Source organism: Solanum verrucosum, unplaced genomic scaffold, assembly GCF_900185275.1.
Source record: "Solanum verrucosum unplaced genomic scaffold, falcon-dt-bn FXZP01000261.1, whole genome shotgun sequence".
NCBI classification, from domain to species: Eukaryota; Viridiplantae; Streptophyta; class Magnoliopsida; order Solanales; family Solanaceae; genus Solanum; species Solanum verrucosum.
Window position 1 is genome coordinate 317184 of NW_026019969.1, and position 22236 is coordinate 339419.

A 22236-nucleotide genomic window follows, 5' to 3' on the forward strand; every position below is an offset into this window, starting at 1 on the left:
AACGAATTTTTTCATAGTTGCTGCCCCATGGTAGTCACAGAGGTGCAAATCGAAACTCCAATCAAAATGTTTTATGAAGAATCTCCAGGTCCTGAACGCAGGAAAGTCCAAGTGTTCGATGAATGTTCCCGAAGAGATATGTCAAAGAGGTACAGTACTACTGCTACTTCACTGGATCTTAGCTCTAGTAAACATAAAATTGCATTTGAGACATTTGGTGACAGATATCTTCCGAAGTTTTCCTTGGAGCCTGAGACTATTAATGATCTATATCTCGATAGTTTTTTTTCTAAAGATTGAGGTTAACATTCCACCAAGTACCATGCCTTCAAATGAAATGATGCTTGTTGTGAAGCGTGGAATATCTACAGATGGATTCAATGCTCACAATATCTTGTGTCAATTTTCATTTAATCCTAATGTGAATTCCTCTTTTGTCTTTGTTCATGGAACTGCGACGAATGTTTATGTATGGGATCCGGGAATAAGTTTTAACTCCATGGATCCAACGAGTTGTACAGATACAACGAACGTGGATCTATTACAGTCCTTGGGATATAGTAACATGTTTTGTTTCATTGCTTATGCTAATTCTACAACTCAAGTGTGGGATCCCGGACAACAAAGTTTTGGTCAGTGGGTTGTTGCAGATGAGATGGTAATGATGGAATCGGAAGTACATGATACATACTCTGAGGTGAATCGTGTGTTTGATAATAGTTTCGTAAGAGTTGCATTACGGGAGATCCAACCAATTGCACCATTGGATATTATACGTCTTCCCAAGTTATTTTGATTCCTACAACGACTATTAGCGCAACTCACAGGAGGGCTACAGCCTACAAGGCTGCATCAAGTCCATGATGAGCTTGATTGAGCATGAGTTACATAATTTCTCTACGCTTGAGGAGATCATGATTTTTTTTGGCGCTGAGGGTGTACTAGCTAGTTATGCTACATGTCCCGACCTTGAATTTGAGTATATTCTTGTAGGATATGGTGCTGATGGATTCATTATTTTGATAATGCGTGACGCTTTGGATTTGGGTGATAAAATTATTGACTTCCCTCCTAATTTTTCACTGTATGAATTTACAGCATTCCAAGCTTGTGAAAATAATCATTGGAGTTTGTCTATGAGTTATAGTGAGGTTGAGTTGGTTAAAGATGCTTCAATTATTGATGATTATATTGTTCACAAGTCGATGCTCGTTGAGAGTAAAAACACTTCTATCTTGGTAGTTGTGGAAAGTTTAAACCTATAATGAAGCTTATGTGCTATATTGCCTATTTCTGTGGTCATAGACGTGTTGAAGAATGCACTGTAGCAAAACAGATTCAGCTTGCAAAGCTTGGAAAAGCATTTGGTGCAGCCATGAGAACCTCTATCCTTGCAAGATCTCAAACTTTCCTTGTTATAATTCTTGAACAGAACCATCAATGTTTCTCCTTTCTATGTGAAACACCTATGGAGGTAAACAAGAAGTGTAGATTGAGGGATCCCGAATCATCTTTCTATCTTAAACAGTCTTATTGCTATGAAATAGCAAGTATTACGAATGCTCATGACTATATTAATATAAAGAATGTATTGGGAATTATTAGGCTTAGCAAGAAAGAGCAGATGGCAATTCTTAGAATTATGGCTTCTGTGATGGTACTTGGTAATATGGAATGCTCTAAAGGCAATGAAATTGTTTCCTCTATTCTGGAAGTTGACAGTATTTGGTTTCAACTTCACACCACTATTGCAGCGCTCTACACACTCAAGTCTTGAAAGATTCCACATTATACTATTCGTGTGGCTTTACTCAAACCTTGAGGACAAGGTTCTTATTGAGGACGAGAGTATTCTTATGAACCAAGTCCAACCCAATATCGATATGAAGGTCACACAAGTAGTTATTGGGCTGACAAGAGCTATTGGGCCGAAAGCAAGCAATAGGTCCAGTTTTATTTGGGATCCAGGCCCATTTACACTTTGTTAAAAAGGACTAGGAGTTAGAAGAATGATTATGAAAAACTATTATGTGAAGCTTTGGCATTCTGATCCTCTCATCTCCTTTCTATGGTCTTGTATCTCATCCCTTTCTGGTTACTTCTTTTTCGATTTATCTCTCCTTAGTTAGTGTATTATTACTTTGTTGTGTGTATTATACATTATAACTTGTATTCAGTGATTAATATATATAAGAGTGCTTCTGCTGGAATTGAGTTTGTTACCGACTCCTTAGTCCTTAAAAGCATAAAATTGAGCGGGTTAGTCATATTTTCTCCTAATCTCCTCACAGATGGAAAAGAACATATTATTCAAGACATTAATCACAAAGTACAACAATGAAACCCCCGATATTATGTCATCTGCACAAATTTAATAAAAACATAATTATGACCGGTCTCCAAAAAGTAAAAATATTATTTTTCAAAACTTTTTCACCTTCACACCTCAATTTTTCACTCTGACTCAAATTTCGAGTACCAATTTTTTATATTAAATCTGAAATTCGACTCCTGATTCTCGATTCGAGTCTCAACTCTCGAATTTCACGTTTGATTAGGATCAAATCTCAATTTGTATATCTAATCCCCCAATCAGGATTTAAGGTTGAATCCCGAATTGAGTGTCAGGATCAAATCTCAAGTTGAAAGTCAGATCCCGAGTAGTGGTTCAGATCCTGAGTCGTGGTTCAGATCCTGATTAGGAAGTCGAATTCCCCATCGAATGTGGGATTTAGTTTTTATTGGATCCCGAATTGAGTGTCAGGATCAAATCTCAAGTCAAAAGTCAAATCCCGAGTCGTGGTTCAAATCCTGATTCGAAAGTCGAATTCCGCATCGGATGTGGGATTTAGTTTTTATGATACAATAAAACTAAATAAAGTATTTTCAACATTTTTATATTTTCTCTATATGAAGTTCTAAAGTACTATTTACTCATGAAAATATGAATCAACATGAATTTTACCCAATCCATTTTTACCGAAGCGAAATATGGATATATTGAATTGTTACCTCATATATGTTTACCAATTTTAAAACCGTTCAAATTTGACCCAACGCACCTATTTACCATCACTAAATCTCAACTAACATCCCTACTCTCCAATTTTTAGCGTAACACAAATAGATACTTAAATTTTCATTTAATTCAACAAACATAAAATTTGTCAGGTAAGATAATTTTATGATAATTTATTTTATGACAATCTATGTCTACTTGCACACTCAATAAAAACAGGAGGTAAGCCAAGTTTAAAAACACCATAAGTGACTATTAACGTTGAAGTACACTCAACAAAACTTTAGAAGGTTCTGGAAATCACAACCTTCTATAGTTATTTAACTTTTGTTTATAAAAGAGTTTAGTTTACTCCAACTCACAAATATGCCCTATTCACATATTCGGCATCTATTCACCACATATAAAAAGGCAATAGCCATCACGTGGGCCCCATTATTACCAATGCTATCTTCATTTGCTTAGCTGTACACTCACCGACACTACCCACCAATTACAATACTGCTTTACTGTGATATGCGTAACAGCTGATAATAACTCAACAAGTGGAACATTATTATATACCAAAAATAAGAAAAAGGATTTAAAATAAAAACAAAGTACAGCAACAGAACAAAAGAAAAGAAAACAAAAGAAAAAACAATGCCCTTTAGTCAGCTCAACGGCTCACTCACAAATAAAGGACATTTAAAAATTAAATGAAATTAAATAAAAATCTTCTCTGCAAGCGAGTCACAAATAAAAATATGACTCCAAAAACCCAAATTAAATTAAACAAACGGAAAATGGCGGTCTAGAACAAATAAACGGACACAATTACCGAGACTGACACTGTGAGTAGAGCTTTCAGCAACGCCGGAGTGTTAACGTTACCGGCGTTCTTCTTCTTCGCCGTACTGTTCTCCGAATCTGCAGTTGGACTATCCGCCGGAGAACCAGCCGGAGATGAAGTCGGCGGAGCAGGAGGAGACATCATTGGAGTAGGAGAGCTGGCTTCCGGAGCAGGGGCTGGTGCTGGTGTTGGAGAAGTTTCCGGAGCTGGTCCCGGTGCCGGAGAAGGAGATTTACCGTACAATTCTTCCGGGAGAAGCACACTGTCGACGGTGAAAATGCAGAAGGGAGTAGAGTCAATGACTGTGGAAGCGATTCTGGACGAATCAACACCTGTGTCAAGTGTCACCTGATCACCTTCTGTTGAAGCTTTCAAATCATACTTACTAGCGCCATTAGTAGCTAGAGTTGAAATAGGATCCTTCTTCGTTTTCAAAGTTCCAATAGGAGTGTAACTCGGAATAGCATGATACTGCAACAATGAAACAACATCAGCGCTACTGAGTTCGCTCAGATCTGGAACTTTAGCTCCCTTAAACGCCTCATCATTTGGGGCAAAAATAGTCAAACCCTTTTCAATAGCAGTTTGATACGTCTTGAGAACTCCAGATTTGACAAGTAATGACGCAAATGTTTTACACCCAGCTTTCTCCAATGCACCAGTAATATTAAAATCACCAGATGGCGCCGGTGCCGTCAAAATACCCGGAGCAATAATCGGAGCACTAACCTCCAACACAGAGATATTATACTGGATTTGCTTCACAGATTTAGTATATGTAGACGCCAACGGTGAGTTCGGAATAGCTGAACCAAAACCTACTTTACCACCTTTAAGATCGGTAATGTTAACGGAACCTACGTTTCCGTGAGCATTGCCGGTAGTTTGGTAAAGAGTAGTAGAAGTTGTAGTGCCGTCGGAGATCTTATGGAGTTTAGTGCCGTCAAAGTAATCAAGCAAAACATGAAGAGAGAGAACATTTTTGATAACGGAAAGTGGATGTTTGTCGACTACAGCAGACATAGCTCCATTAGGCAAAGCTAAAACGGTAATAGTTTCACGGCTGTTAATCTCGTCGGCGAGTTTAGTTTGTGAGAGGTAACTGTTGAACACACTGTACTCCGGGAACTGGTTCAAAATTTCAGTGATGTTGTGTGCATGAACGGAAACGGTAAAGAGAGTGAAGAGGAAGAAGTGTAGTGCAGTCATGGTGTACGTTAGCAAAGAGAGAAGTGAAATGCGCAGTGAAAGTGGAAGATAATAAAGAAGTGTGGTATTAAAGTTGGTGGAGGAGACGGTTGACTATGGTTAAGAAGTGAGGGTTAACTATGGTTAAGTTAACTAGGGTTGAGAGTGAAGAATATATGGATAGCATGTGAGACAGAAGAGTGTGAGGGAATTCCGTTCAACTTTTATTTGGGCAACAGCTGGAGATATCTGATATTGTCGGTATTATTACCTTTAAAACTCTTTTATCGTCACAAAATAACACAAATGTCCTTAATCTTTTGGTTGTATGGTTTTGGCCTTTTCATAGGTACATCAAAATATAGCAATTCAGGTCAATTATTAGTAAGTTTTTAAGTATAATAATGCGGTTGGTAAAGTCTTTAACCTGGAGACGATGATTTAGAACTATGTTATTCATTGTTCAATATCAAATTTGTTGGGTATGTAGCAAGAGTTAATGGAAAATGGAGGGAAGATGAAAGAGAACTTGAAAAAGTTGGGAACTTGAAAAGTCCTATTTTGCTTTATTGAAAAGACATTTGTCCCTCATCGATGGTGGAAAGAAAAATAGGAGAGTTTAAATATAGAAACACTCCTATTAATTGTTAAAAGGGTTGGAAAGAGGGACCCCCCTCGCGCCGTCGTTGTCGCTCGGGTTCGGGAAAATGATCGATCGAGAGATTATTTTATGGACAAAGTTTGTTTTAATTATTTAATTAAATTAAATGGCCAACGTTTTAATTAGTTAATTAACCGATTCAATTAATTAGTTAATTGGTCCGACCCGACTTGGATCCACGCGCGACCCGTTTTATTTATATCTTTCCCGTTTTATTTGAATTTTCCGCCGTTGGAAGTAACTGTTCTGAAAGGGTTGCAACTTTCAGAAACAGCCATGACCGTTTGAAAGGTTGCAAACTTTCATGAATGGTCGTGTGGATTCTGAAACGATTGCAACCTTTCGGAACCAGTTCCTCTTGCCTGTAAATACATTGATTCCTCAGACTTATTCCTTACGAATTTTTCTGATTTCTTCTTTTTCTTCTGCACAAAATTTCTTCGTGTACTTTACTGTTGTTGAGTGGTTCGCTAACACCAGAGTTTTGGGTATCAATACACTGGTGATTGAGATCATTCTATCCTGGAAGGACATATTCCAAATCAAACCTCAGATACTAGAGAGGAATAATTTCCTTAAGGGGACACTGTGCATTCAGTGGGCTTGATCTTTTTTCTGATTCTGTTTTTCCAGATTGTGGTACGTTTTTTACAGATTTTAGTTTTGTCAATTAATTTCTGTTCATCTATTCTTACTGGTTTATTAAACTTTGGTTACTTCGTGTTTCTGCAAAGTTTATTGAAATCAGTAATTCTGATTTTTTATACACAGATTGATAACAAAATTGACATAATACATTTTGATCCAAATTAATTTTGAGCGGATTTAATATAATAATAATAATAACTTACTCAATATAATTGTAAAGAGAGATTGTTTAAATTTCAAGAGATTGTCGATTCAAGTAATACGTATCTAAATCATGTATTGAAAAGATATATAGAAATAAAGAAGTTGTGCTAAAAATAATGAAGAAAAGTAGAGTAGCAACAAAAAAAAATGATATGATAATTGAAGCAAATGAGACAATTGATAATAATAAAATTGAAAAATAAGATATTAAGAGAGTAATAATAATGAAAAAACTATATAACACTCGAGTACCTAATTAACCGTCTATCCTAATTTTATATTTCCATATCCTCCTATCAAAAATCATGATTTTCGTAAGCTACAAACAAGTCATGTCCTATCTAATTATCTCTATCCAATATTTTTTCGACCTATTCTTGTGCCAAAATAATTAGTTGTGCCTTGCCCCTATCTCCCTCACCCTCCCAATCAAGAAATTGTCTGGATTCTGGAAGCTTGACTTTGGGCTATGGCCAAAAGATATATTATTTGTAATTTTCCTTACTTCGTGTTGGTCATTAGTTTTTGCCTCTCAAAAGGTAGTTTTTTTTTTTTTGAAATAGATTTATATTTTTGTATTATAATATTTTACAAGTTATTCTCCGCATCATTAAAGAATGTATTTCCTATTAAGTATAAATTTAATTTATAAGGATAAAAATTAAATCAGTCCGTTTAAAGGAAAAAAGTTAAAGACCAGATAATTTGAAAATTAACCATACAATTAAATGGGATATATACAAGTTTTTGCATGAATCGCGGCTATTTTAAGGTGTTTTTTTTAACCTTGACCATCAAACTAATGTTCTTTAATTTATTTTTCTCTGCTTCTCATTTTATGGATATGTGTGGCCAAATATTTGCCTTGTCTAGCTTGAGTTGTGTAGTATTTAATTCACAAGATATAAATGTAAAAAAAATTATTTTTAAAATATAATTTTATAGGTTCTAAAACTGAACTTATACATCTATTATCATAGATTTGGTAGGAACTAAGTTATGACTTGTAAAACATAATTTGTGTCTTACGAATTTCACATTGGGATGTTTTTTGCCTTGTGATTCTTTTTGCCAATGTTAAGGGTATTATCAATCACTTTTTTGTTACTTAAAATATTAAAGGACGAAAATCATAAATTTGAGAAGCAAAAATTAAAAATCACTCTACAATAAAAACATTTGTGTGGATGACCCGAGATCTATATCCTTCACTTTCCCATAAATGAGCCTGCCCTATTGTGACATAAAAGCCCCATAAATTTTTGGAATGGCCCAAATGGGGCTTATTGGACCCTCCTCCTAAGACCCATATGCTTCATATTTTTTGTTGAGCAACATTCACATATAACAAACATAAAAATAATATTTGATGTTATAAGTATAGTTTGCATAATTGCGCTCCATAACAAATTTTATGTTTGTTATGGAGCTTTTGATTTGTATAATTCGCTACAAACATCCAATTTTATACAAAATGTACAGTTTTGTATAAATTCATTTGTACATTATAATTTGTATAATAAGATCTGCATTTGTATAATTATACGTGTATAGGACGAAAATATATGTATTTGTATTTGTATATACACTTTCTCTCTCGCTTTATACAAACACAAACACATTTTATACCGAAATGTATAAAATGACTAATTGTATACCGAAAATGGCTAATTGTATACCGAATCAGATGGCAAAAAAAAGGATGTTTGCTACGAATTACAATTAAAATAAACTATGGCTCTAGCATTTAATTTGAATGAATAGTTTGATATTTCATATAAATTTCCCATTTTTGTTTGTTGTAGAACCCATGAATCATGATACTACCAATAATCAGAGATGGACTAGGGCTAAATATTTCTACCATTCTGTTAAAAAATCATTGTAAAATTAGGTCGTACGATCACTTTTTGAGCTTGTTATGAAATTTTTAGCCATTGTTTAAAAAGTAATAGGAAAGTAGTTATACTTTAATGTGAAAATAAAGTTTGGATAAAAAAAATTCTACTTTAAATATAAAAGAACTTATAAACGTTTAGACGTGAATTATTTCTTGGATTTGAAATATTGGCAGATAATTAAACCCTATAAATCATTACATTTTTTTTTTAATTGTTAAAAATTTGAACTTTGTGTATTCTTTCTTGATTTTAAAACTCCAGAAAATGTGAACCTCATGAATCATTCCTTAGTTTTGAACTTTTAAATATTTGAATATTATGAATCCTTTCTTGATTTTGAAATCCAACAAATTTTAAACCCTTAGAACTAGAGGTGTCAAAATTGAGCTCAATTGTAGGTAACCCGTTCAATCTGTCCATAACTTTAAGGGTTGAACTCATGATAATTTGAATTGAGTTCAATCTCAACTCATTTAAGTCCTAACCGATTTTAAGAGAATCCTTAATTGAGTCCAATTTAATCTTTAATTTCAATCCATTGTAAAACTTTTTATTTGCATTGATATAATGTATATTCCTACATCAAAGAAATAAATTACTATCTATTATATATCTTTTAGAATTTATCTATCCATGTGTAACTTTTAAAATTTTTTTATCTTTAATTAAAATTTAAATTGTGGTTATAAAACTTAAATAACAAGGAAAAATTAAAATTATTGAGATTAAGCGGGTCAAATTGGGCGAATCAAGACCCAACGTGTTTTTAATCCCATTGCAGCCCAAGATAATCTTGGGCGGATCAAGATCCAACCCAATTTCCATTTCACCTCATTTTAATATATTTAATTTTAACCGATCCTCCCATTTGACACCCCTACTTAGAACCTTTTCTTGGTTTTGAAACTCCAGCTAAATCTTGAATCACAAGATTGTGTCCACGCACTCATATGTGAATCAACACTATGGGTGTGTTTGGTAGGGAGTCCAATTTTCTCATATTTGGTAGGGTTAAATGTTTTTCAAATTAATTCATTTTTCTCAAATTTAAAGAAAATGACTTTCCTTCAAAACTTAAGAAAATTATTTTCCAAAACTGTCTTCCAACTTCAAATTACAATTTTTTTTTGTTAAAAAATCAATTTATTTTGTCCCTACCCTCAAACCCCCCCCCCCCCCAACCACCCCCCATAAAAAATAATTTAAAGCCTGTTTTTTAAAAATGTTTTTAACTTCAATTTTTTTACCCCACCCTTACCCCTATCCCCAACCCCCTACCACCACCACCCCCCGCGCCTCAAAAAAATATTAAAAGTTATTAAAAGATATTCTTAATTTCAATTTTTGATTTTTTTACCCCTTATCAGCCCCGCACACCCCCTCCCCACCTCACCCCCCACCCTGAAAAAAAAATTTAAGTTTATTTTTAAAAAATATTTTCTACTCTAGTAAAAATAAAAGATATTTCTCAAAAATATTTTTCATTTATAAACCAAACACTAAAAAACTTTTTCGAAAAATATTTTCTACTCACCAACTAAACATGAAAAAATAAGTCAAAAATCTACTTGTTTCCAGGAAAACATTTTCCATGGAAAACCTTTTCCTTCATACCAAACACACCCTACGTAAATCTCCCTTCATCATATGAAACTGAGCTTGAATCATCTGAGTCGGATATGTTTGATTTCAAATATGGACATGAAATTTCTATATATGAATTCATACGCTTTTCGGAGTGTTGGAAAGACATTTAAAAAGAAAAAGAAATATCCACAAAAAAGAAAGAAAACAGGAGGAATAATAATAGCGTCAAAGTTTTGACGAGAACGCTGAATATAAATTTTTGACTGTTTTCGAGGAGTAGATTTGTCGAAAATGCGAAAGTATGACGCAAATATCACACAAGGTGAATAGTAATAATGGTGCGAAAGTTTCAGCGACAGAGCTAAATATAAATATTTGACTGTTTTGAAGGAATAAATCTGATGAAAATGACGCAAGTATGGCGCAAATATCACACATCAAATGGATGTCACCGTATTCCTAAAAAAGAGCATAGCTTTACGAATTTGTCAAGGAAGTAAATTAGAATTTTTCAATGATATAAATTTGTAAAGATGGAGTGAGTTTTGAAGATTTTGGCTCATGAATCTTAACTATAGTATTTTGTAATAATGTTAGGACGCTAATAAATGTTGCGCTAGTTATGTGCGAATGAATTTTCTTTTGTTAATAAATTATTACTTTAGTTATGTTGAATTTTTTTTTATCACTTCAACAAAATGTTATGTTATGTTATATTTAAATTATTTGATGAACTTGCAATTTTTTTTTTCAATTTCAATTATATAGCTCAATTTCAAGTATATAACTCAATTTCATTATACAAAATCTGGCTGTCTTTTTTTTTTTTTAACCTTATAGTCACATAAATTTCGTTTTTTTAGTATACATCACTTGGTACGTTTTTCTTCATTCTTTTTATTGACATATATGGTAAATGCTTAAGTTGTTTAAGAATGTCGTAATTTTTTACGTGATCACATTTAAAAAAAAATAAAATTAGTGTTTTGTATTAGAGATATACAGATTAAACAATTTGAATAACAAGGATACAATTCTAGTTTATATCTTATTTTCCTCCCAAACAAAATTTTATTTGTTCATAAAGCAAACACATCAAGTAAATCATCTCAAGATTAGTAATGTAAAAATTAATTGTGCTGATATTATTATTTGTATTGGTGTATCAAAGATAATAGGGATAAGGGTCTGAAAAATATGTCAACTTTGGTCAAATTTGTTGTTGCGATACTAAACTTTCATGAGGACCTATTACCTCCCTAGACTATTTAATACCGTATTTTTTTACCCCTGAACTATTTAATAGTGTATTTTAAAGGTATATATGTGCCCACGTGGACACATTACTATTCATAATTTTACATTATTTTTTATGTCCACGTGGGCAAATATATATGTTTAAAATACGGTATTAAATAGTCTAGGGAGGTAATAGGTCCTCATGAAAGTTTAGTATCGCAACAGCAAATTCGACCAAATTTGGAGTGTTTTTCAAACCCTTATCCCAAGATAATATGTTACATAATATTTTTTAAAATGCTTGTTTACAAAAATATCTCCTAATTCTTTAGTTTTATACACTTCCAAGAATAATTATATCTTTAATCATTGTTTATGCATGTACTAAAAATCTCTGTATTGTTAATTTCATGATTTGCTATGCATTAATTATATATAAAATAATAGTAAATAAAGAATACACTTTTAATTATATATACATTGAAATATTATACCAAATAAGGAAAAACTAATATGTGCATTATTTTCTCTAATATATTTTATAAAATGACACATAAAATTAAGCTTGTCAGATATATTCAATTTCAAATTCGGACTCGAAATGTTGAATATATTCAATTCTAAATTCGAATTCGACATGTTGGATATATTCAATTCTAAATTCGAACTCAAATTATTGGATATAATTGATTCCAAATCCGGACTTGAAATGTCGGATATATTTGACTCCAACGGACTCAAATTTTCTATATGTGAATCCACACACTCTTCCAAGTGTTGAAAAAACATTTTAAAGAAGAAAAATGCACAAAAAGAGGAAGAAAATAATGGAGAGTAATAGTAGCGTGAAAACCTGAGCGACAGAGCTAGAATTTTTCGAACATGGGTGCATCAAGTAAAATGTATTGAAGTGGAAATTGATCCTTAATCCTCAAGGTCAAAAGACCAAACATTTAACCATGTGAATCATTTGGACTTCTTGTAGTACGCATGCCAGAATTTAGTATTATACAAATTTTAGAAAAAATATATATAAAATATTAATTTTACTAAGAGACCACAGATGCCAGTGCCCTATTTTTTGCTCTAAATTCGCCACTGGTGCAAACGATGTTCCAAAGATGAGCGTAGCTTGAAGAATTAGAGAAGAAAATAAATTAGGTACTTCCGATGTTGTAAATTTATAAAAACGGGATGAGTTTTGAAGATTTTGGGCTATGAATCTTAATTCCAATGTTTTATTATATTGTTAAGGCGTCAATAGACCTTGTGCAAGTTATGTGCATATTAGTTTTCTTATAATGTCAATTAAATTTTGCTTTTATTATTTTTCTTAATCAGCAAAATATTATCTTATTTTATACAATAATTTGATATTATCCCTATCACCACTCGATCATATCAGCTTACTAACAAATATTTTGTTTTCAATTTCAAGTATAAAAACCAACCTTCATTATGTAAAGTCTTTAAGTGATACATCAGTTGGGACGTTTTTCTTCTTTTATTCACATATAATAATATGTTCTCATAGTAAGAGTTTTTTTTTCATTCATGTTTTATATATTCTTAATATTAATCACTTGTTTTTTAAAATGTAATATTTTATATTAATTGATATGTAACTTATGGTAAAATAATCATATTATTTGCTAATTTAAAAAATGTGTTAAATTTAAAGTGGACAAATAAAAATGAATGGAGAAAATATTTTAAAAAACATATGTGAATCAACACTATATGAATCTCTTTTCGTCACATAAAATTAAGCCTAAATCATTCGAGTCGGATATGTTCAATTCTAAATTCAAACTCAAAATGTCAAATAAAATCAATTTCAAATTCGGACTAGAAATTTCTTCATGCGAATCCACACGCTCTTTCAAGTGTTGAAAAAACATTTCAACGAAGAAAAATAAAAAAATAATGGGGGAATAATAATAGCGTTTAAGCGTAGAGCTAAATATAAATATTTATTATTTTTGAAGAATAGATCAATCTAAATAAATAAAAGTATACCACGAATATCACACTTTATCATACATAAGGTGAATAGTCAAACCATGTTCCCAAAAAATGAGCGTAGCTTCACAAATTTGAGAAAAGAAATTGGGGATTGTCGATGTTATAAATTTATAAAAATGGGATGAGATTTGAAGATTTTTTTATTATGAATTGTAATTGCAGTGTTTTTTTAAAACTGTTAAGACCCCAATTTTTTCGAGTATAAAACTCAATTTCACTATATAAAAAAAGGCTGATTTTTTTTCTTACCCGTATATAATTCGTTTGAGTAATAAATGCATAAGTTATTTAAGAATACATCACATAATAGCACAACATTTATACATCACTTGGCACGTTTTTCATTAAATAAACTTTTAGTCTCATTAAATCAAATTATTACAATTTTAACATGATCATATGGATTTTTTTTTTTTAAATAGTGTTGTATTAGAGATATATAGATTAAAACAATTTGAATAACAAGGATACAATCCTAATTCATATATCTTGTTTCTCCTCCCAAACGATTATTTATTTTATTCACAAAGCAAATGCATTAAGTAAATCATGCCGGAATTAGCACATATGAATTAATTATGCTGATATTATTGTTTATTTATTATATGAGTTAGTGAGTTGAAAATAATCTGTATATGTTGTATACTGTTTTTAATATTGTTTATATACAAAAAAATCAAAAACATCCTCCTAATTCTCTAGTTTTATACACTTTTTAAGAATAAGTGTGTTTTTAATCATTCATATGCATGTGTTAAACCCCCCTTATATTGCTAATTTCATTATTTGTTATGCATTAGTTCTACACAAAATAATATCAAAATATAATATAGTATTATATAATTATATATATGTTGAAAAATTACGTCAAACAAGAAAAAATTAATATATGCATAATTTTTCTCTAATACAAGTCTATCAAACAAACCCCTCAGAGATTAACAATGACTATGGTGAGATACACAAAAACTCTTTATCCTAAAGATCTCAAATTCAAATTTGAGGTATAATTTTGTTTTACTAGAGAGCATTTTCATTTTAAATGATATTCTCTTTATTCTAATTTATGTGACAAAAATTAAAAAATTTGAGAATCAAATCATTTAGTTTTAACCGTAATTTATGCATAGAATCTTTAAATTTTATGAAATAAAATATATACAATTGAAAACTACGTAAAAAGCATTATAAATCACAATAATTGATTATTTAAATATTTATAAAAATATCATATTAAAAAAAACTTATTTTAATCTCAAAATCTAAAAGTATTAAAACAAAAAAATAATATATAACATAACTTTAAATTAATCAAACTTTAAGCTAGCGTTTGGCCGTAGATTTCCAAATATTTTTGGCAAATATTATTTGGGTGAAAATTTAGGTGAAATTTCACCATGTGTTTGGCCATACTATTTGAGAAATATATTTCACATTTTTAAGAAATATGAATCATACCCTTAAGTTTTAAAAATTGTCAAAACTAACCATATGTGTGTATTACATAGCACTTGACTTTGTTACCCTCAACGGATTGTTATCATTTTCATTAACAACCATATTATCACTTTCATATTTATTGATTATTCTATCACTATTTTGATGTTCACGTAAAATAATATGTAAAACAACACAAACAACAATTATAGAAAGTGTTTTTATAAAAGATAAAAGTTTGGTATAAAATTTGAACATTAAAACTTTTCAAATAATGAGATTTGGCCCAAATACTAGTTTTTTCTAGTATTTGGAAATTTAGGTTATTTGCTAGATAATGACAAATTATATGAATAAACACTATTTGTCAATTATTTCTATAAAATCTATGACCAAACGAAGAAGAAGAAGAAGAAGAAAGCCCAATAGAGTACTCAAGAGTGATATATAACCATAAAAAAATGTGTTATAATAATGAAACTGTTTCTTTCTTTATCAAATGTCTTGTTAAAAAGTACTATTTTGATAAATAAAAACTTATTGAATTAATCGTATTTCAATAGGAAAGAGAAAAAGAAAAAAGAAGAGTGATACAAGGGAGAAAGGTAGTGGTAATTAACCATAGAGTAAAGAGATAAAAAGGTGGGTAAGTGATGGTAGTAGATATCACGAAATTCTTCTGAAGGTTGTTTGTCTGATGGAGTCTGCTATTTGGCTTTAATGCTGTAAGAAAACTGACCAAATGTCAGAACAAATTCTGACCACTTACTTTAATTACTTACATGTTCATATTCACAGACAAAAGCTAGTAGGAAAAATGAAATGGCAGCTGACACTTCCATGCCACTAATCACTGTGACCTAACTTCTTTTGTTTTCTTCATTGCTTCACTGCCGTGTTCTTCTTCAATTATATTCCTTCCTCTCTCTCTATTTTTTTTTTTGGTCTTTTTAATAGTACTAATCTCTAAATTACATATTTTTTTTTTTTGCTATATTAGTAAGTATTCCTTCCCTTTTTATAGCTACTTTGTCAATATTGAACTTATTTAAACGAATTTATAACTTATGACTTATTTCAAACAAGACTCATATGTGGTGTGTGAGTCAACTTGTCCTATAACAGAAAATGAGGAATTAGTTTTTTTTTTTTTGGGTATAGTTTTGAAATATTTAATTAATCTTATATAATATAATTTGAAAATTTACTCAAATTAATTCTGAATAAGTGATACATATCATATAAATTGAATAAAGGAAGTAGCTCTTTTGTTTTCTTCTCTCTTACTGTGCTCATCAGTTTTTGCTGTGATGCATCTTTGGCAAGTGTCAGCAATATCAGCTGTAGTCTCAGAAGCTGAACCACTCTCTAATTTCTGTATAGTAAATTCTGGGTTGGTTTAGTTGCAGGTTTTGCTTTTTTCCTTTTCCTTCCATGTGAAGTCAAGAAATGCAGCTTCATCTATTCTCTGCCACCCCTCTTTCTCTCTCAGGTCTTTACCCTTCTTCTCTCTGTTTATTGTTACCTTTATATGTTTATATTTATGTGTCAAAAGATTGGATTTTTTTTATGTGGGGTTTGTGTTACTGATGAAATTATGCTTATTTTGATGAAGGAAAAGGAAAAGAAGATGAAATAAAGAAGAAAGAAGGGTCACCACCTTGCATAGAGCTGTCTTTAGGCTATGGAAGTTCAAGCCATGTTGTTGAGGAAGATGAAAAAGATGCCAAATCCTCTAACTCTCTGTTCACAGCAGCTCAGTTTCAAGAACTTCAACTCCAAGCTGTGATTTTTAAGTATTTAGTTTCTGGTCTTCCAGTTCCTTTTCATCTGTTTTTCATCATTTGGAATAGTGTTTCAAGCTCCTTGGGTGACGGTGGAATCTACAAACTATATCCTACCTGTAAAGTTCCTATTCTTTGGCTTTAATTTGTCTTTTTTTAGTTTTGTGTTTGTTGAATTCCATCAAGAACAATTGCAAAATATTCAAGAATGTGTTTTTTTTTTTTGCTTGAACTTTTGGAAAATTGTTGGATGATTCTCCTTTTGTATTCAGTAGGTCTAATAGGGGGAAGTGGAACTGTGGTGTTTGTTTCTGGATACTTTTAACTTTTTTTTTTTTGAATAACAGAGTTGAAAAGTCTATTGATAAGAATGCTAAGATCTCAAGAACATTGAACCGACTTTATGCTATTGGAAATGAGTTTTTTGGTTTCTGAAACTTGGTACATTGGATGAAGTTCAGTTGCTGGAAAAGATTTGCTTTTGTTTTTCTTTGAGTTGATATTCTGACTCTGTTATGCTTTTGGATTCTGTTCTTTTTCGAATTTTGGCTCTTTTCCTTTAGCTTGATATGATAATATTCTGAAGTCTACAATGCTTTTTGATTCTCTTCTTAGATCGACTCTACTGTTTTATTGCCTATACTGTGAGATGCATATTTTTGGTGGTCATTATGCATTTAAGTGTTGTTTTATGATAAAACATTTGCCCTGTATTTGATTAGATTGGTCCTTGGACAATCATGTTCATTCGTTCCGCCATCTTTCCTCGGAACAGTGCGAAAGCGTTATTGATTATGGTCATTCCTACTATATGAGTGTATGAGCTCTAAATTTTAGAAACTCAGTAGCCTATAGGCTTACTTGTGCTTTTATCATCTAAAAGTATTTACATCATACTTGGTTTGATGTGGGGAATGCATATCTGGTGCTGAATAGTCTTTGATAGGTAAGGGATAGAGTAAGTGTTTAATCCATGTTGTACTCCTTTGCACAATGAAGAGCTTGGCTATGTGAATACTTAGGTTCTTTGAAGCATGTTGTAATGCTTTAATGTTTAATAATATGGCTTCTGGTTGCAGTGGGGAGATTTGATTATACGAGCATGACGGATCCTGAACCAGGAAGGTGTAGAAGAACTGATGGGAAGAAATGGAGGTGCAAAAGGGATGTGATTCCAGGTCAGAAGTACTGTGGGCAGCATGTGCATCGAGGTCGACGTTCAAGAAAGCCTGTGGAATCTTCTGAACATGTTATGAGATCAGATGATACAAATATCATTTCCAAGATAACTAAACTGTATGCCAGTTCCGATGACCCCGGCAGCAAATGTGCTCCTGCAAGTAGTAAAACATCCTGTTTGTCTTCTACTAGCAGAAGTAACCAATACAACAGCATCGAGGACTCATCTGTTAAACCAAGATTCATCAATTCGATCAACGGCAGTGAGAAGCAAGACAACTACATGATTTGCAATAGAAAGGACATCACAACGTCCGTAAGAACCCCATCTTTCATTTCTGGTGACAATGCTGATACTAAGAACATTGATTTCAATCGTATTAGTCCCAGCAAAACCAACCAAAAACAGAATTGCGGAGAAGCTAGGAAGCATGGTGCTTTGGTTCCAATTTTTGGTCTATCTACAAAGAGTGACCTGCAACACTCTATAGGTAAACCACCGATTCCAATATGTTATATTCAAGGAACTTCTTTCCGTCTTCATTTTACCTTGTCTTTCATTGGTTTAAGAACTGTAAAAGTAGCATGCCTTTCCAGGAAAATTATCTTGCAGTGGATTATTTAAAAATTCTTCTGAGCAGTGCCTAATAGTGGGTGCTTCATGAAACTATTAGATGAATCAGGATTGTATGGTCTCCTTTTATTAATTTGCTTGGGTTTGTGCAATACTAAATAATTTCTTGCCTCATATTTGATAGTAATCGATAACGTTTTTTATTTTAGTCCTCTGCATTGGTTAGATTTTGTTAGGTAGGCTTTTAACCTGATGATCTATTTGTAGTTTTTAAATTCCTTCTGCATAAAGCTGTGACAGTGGAAGGAGAAGTTAGTTTCTTTTATTAGCTCAGCAACCTTGATGATTGTTGAGAATAGCTCATGCTTAACGGTTAATCCTTTTTTTGTTGTAACACAGGCTCAGAAGCTGACCAACAGAGGTGCCGAAGATCAGATGGAAAGAAATGGAGATGCAGCAAGACTGTTGTTCCTTGTCAGAAGTACTGTGAGACTCACATGCACAGGGGAGCCAACAGAAAAAGGGTAGCCTCTGTCTCGGTTGTTGTTCCACCTTCTAAACCTCCTTCATACAGGTTTTGCCCACCCGAAAATGATGGTACTCGAAGAAACTTGAACACCAGTCTCTCCATTTACACAATCCCAGGGCGCCAAAACATTACAGATGATGATTCTAACAGTAACAGTATTAGTGATGCCACCACTATCACCGATGAAATACCAGCATTTGTGTCGCATTAGTAGATAATCGCAGAAACTGTGTTGTTGGTGTTCTTTTTGGCAAGATGTGTGAACTTAGAGAGTACTTGAGAAGTGTCCATCAAGGTGATTTTGTGGCCATGTACAAGTCCTTAGCTAGTTTGTAAATCTTTTAGGATTGAAAATTCTGTTTTGTAATAGGTTTGATGAGATGATAGACATGTACTTTTTCCTACTATATCTCTGGGCTAATTGATGACTATTTTTGTTACAAGAAAGTGCTTGCTAAATGATTTTAAACAAAAAAAAGTTGAAAGGAATCAGAGTCTACCTTGTTTGGATGGTTGTTACTCGTTGTATTGTATTGTATTCAATTGTTAGCTTAAATACAATTATTTGTTTTGATTGTAACTTAGATTCTATTGTATCGTTTCATCTAAATTCATCGTTAGGTAATGATGAAAAGACCATTTTATGTAATGACTGATTTTGTGTGATCGCGTCGTTACCTTAATATTTTCTTCTTATTTTGTTTTTATATTATTTCATTATCAGATTTCATCTTTTATCATACCTTTTCATAGTAACTCTACCTCGTACCCAATTTTTTTTTTGTAGGTTTATCATTCAAATTCTAAACGTGTGACATTATGTAACGACAGAGAACCTTACTTTTCTTGTAAGTTTATCATTCAAATTATGGACTTGTGACATTATGTAACGATGGAAAACCCTACTTTTCTTATAGTTTTATCATTCAAATTATGAAGTGTGACATTATATAACGATGAAGAACGATACAATCCATTCAAACACTGTATTCATTAAAATAATACAATACGATACAATAAAACACAATACAATATATTATAAAACAATACATAACAACCATCCAAACAATAAAGCCATCAATATATTGGTTTTGAATTTTATCTCCTTCTAAGTCCTCCCATTAATATGTTTTGTTACTGATAATTGCTTTGCAGGTGATCATGTGGATGCTTATGGCAGGGAATTAGGAATAGAGAGAAGAATGTATTTTAATTTTGCACTATAATTAACAACACTGTATATATCTTCAACTAATTAAGATTTATTGGAATTGTATATATGAAAAATAAAACAAACTAAACCCATGCATGCCTTGTAAAAAAAATAAAAAAATAGTTGAAGGCATGGATAATCCTGAATGAAAAAAATACTAGTCCTATATTTCCTAACGAGTATTTAAAATTAATTTGATGCTAATTTCCTCCACAACCACCTCACGCCTCAATGATGATGACCATCGTGATAGTGGTGACCGCCACCTCCATCTCCGTAACCGCCACTCTCACCTCCCCAACCGCCACCTCCACCTCCCCAACCGCTACCTCCACCTCCGTGATGGTGGTGGTTGCCTCCGTGATGATGACGGTGGCCTTCTCCTACTCCTTCGGCAGTAGTAGGGTAATAAGTAGTACTATCGAGAGTAGTCCTTCCTAAATTAAACAGATCATAATCGTCTTTCTTCTCTATGTTCACCTCTTTTTTGAGATGGTGACCGCCACCTCCACCTCCACCTCCACCTCCACCTCCACCTCCGTGATGGTGGTGGTTGCCTCTACGTTTGCATTCTCCTCCTCCGGCAGTAGTAGGGTAATAAGTGGTAGTATTGAGAGTAGTCGTTCCTAACTTAAACAGATCATAATCGTCTTTCTTCTCTTTTGTGAGGCAACACTTTTTGCTAAAACACAATCCCATGACAATTAATAGTATAAGGTACGTAAAATGAAGAATAATTGTACTGTGATCTAAAAGACAAGTAGAAAAAGTGGCTTATGATATTATGAAAAATCTTATAGAATGACAAAGATTATATAGAGCTAATCAAGGTCCAAAATCTAGTAATCTTGGGATTATATTATTATTATCCCACTTTGTGTTGGGTTGGGTTTAATTTTAAATTTTAATTCTTACCATAATTGGTTACAATTCACGAGACTACGACTTGGTCAATTTCGGGTTGCCCTAAAGTAATTAAGGCCCTCCAAATATTAAAGGCTACAAAAATATGAAGTATCCTAGTATTTAGGAAAATTAAGTAATTACACGATTTTAAAAAATAAGATAAAATTTACCATTTAGATTACGGTGAAGGGCCAAATATATCCCTATACTGTAGGAATAGTTTAAATATACCTCCTAGTTATACTTTCGGGTTAAATATACCCTTATGACTAACATAGGACACATGGACAACTAGAATTAAAAGAATTATTCAATTTAAAGTTAATCAAATTTAGATATTACCCTCCCCGCCCCAATAATTTAAGGGAAAATTGTATAAAATAGCAAACTATTAATTCAAATTAAATGTTATAGTCATAGTTTATTTATTTGTAATTCGCAGCATACATCCCCTTTTTTTGCCATCTAGTTCGGTATACGATTAGCCATTTTCGGTATACAATTACCCATTCGGTATACAAATGTATAAAATGTGTTTGTGTTTGTATAAAGCGAGAGAAAAGTGTATATACAAATACAAATACATATATTTTCGTCATATACACTTATAATTATACAAATACAGATCTTATTATACAAATTACAATGTATAAATAAATTTATACAAAACTGAACAATTTGTATAAAATTGGATGTATCTAACGAATTATACAAATCAAAAGCTTCATAGCAAACATAAAATTTGTTATGGAGCGCAATTATGTAAACTATAGCTATAACATACAAATATAATTTTTATGTTAGTTATATGTGAATTCGACCTAATCTATAACATTGACCCAACCAATTTATCTTTCAAACACAAAAAAGCCCTAACAGGCATCCTCTTTTCTGTTCAGCAAACGAAAGGAACATTGCAACTACGTGGTATATATATAAGGGAACACGAAATCTTAGCAATTAATGGTTATATTAAAATAATGTGTATTCAACATTGTCATCAATGGTGTCGTGGTGTAGTTGGTTATCACGTCAGTCTAACACACTGAAGGTCTCCGGTTCGAGTCCGGGCGACGCCATCTTATATTTTTTGTTTTCAGAACTTTCAGTGTTCAATAAAATACTAACAAATTTTATTAAATTGAATATTTTAATTATTTAGTAAAAAATATGGTACTAATTACTACTGCAGTAATGTAATGTCTCAGGGAATATGACACATAGAAACTTTTTGCATTGTTAAATCAAAAACTAACTTAAAAAGATGATAAACTAAACTTATATGATAAAGAAAAAACTTTGAAATATAG

General features: G+C 32.1%; 3 protein-coding genes and 1 non-coding gene across 4 annotated transcripts in view; 2 read left to right on the forward strand and 2 right to left on the reverse strand.

Annotated features, from left to right (window-relative positions):
- Positions 1-22236, reverse strand: part of LOC125815425 (uncharacterized) — a 188330-nt gene that overhangs the window by 164398 nt on the left and 1696 nt on the right. The window lies entirely within an intron of this gene.
- Positions 3554-5328, reverse strand: LOC125815432 (fasciclin-like arabinogalactan protein 10). The gene has a single exon (XM_049494900.1). It carries the CDS (start codon positions 5058-5060, stop codon positions 3813-3815), a length of 1248 nt encoding a protein of 415 aa, XP_049350857.1. The 5' UTR covers positions 5061-5328; the 3' UTR covers positions 3554-3812.
- Positions 15927-19315, forward strand: LOC125815429 (growth-regulating factor 9-like). The gene is made up of 4 exons (XM_049494898.1): positions 15927-16233; positions 16357-16644; positions 17605-18195; positions 18678-19315. Exons 1-4 carry the CDS (start codon positions 16191-16193, stop codon positions 19016-19018), a joined length of 1263 nt encoding a protein of 420 aa, XP_049350855.1. The 5' UTR covers positions 15927-16190; the 3' UTR covers positions 19019-19315.
- Positions 21932-22005, forward strand: TRNAV-AAC (transfer RNA valine (anticodon AAC)). The gene has a single exon. It is a non-coding gene; the product is annotated as a tRNA-Val (tRNA).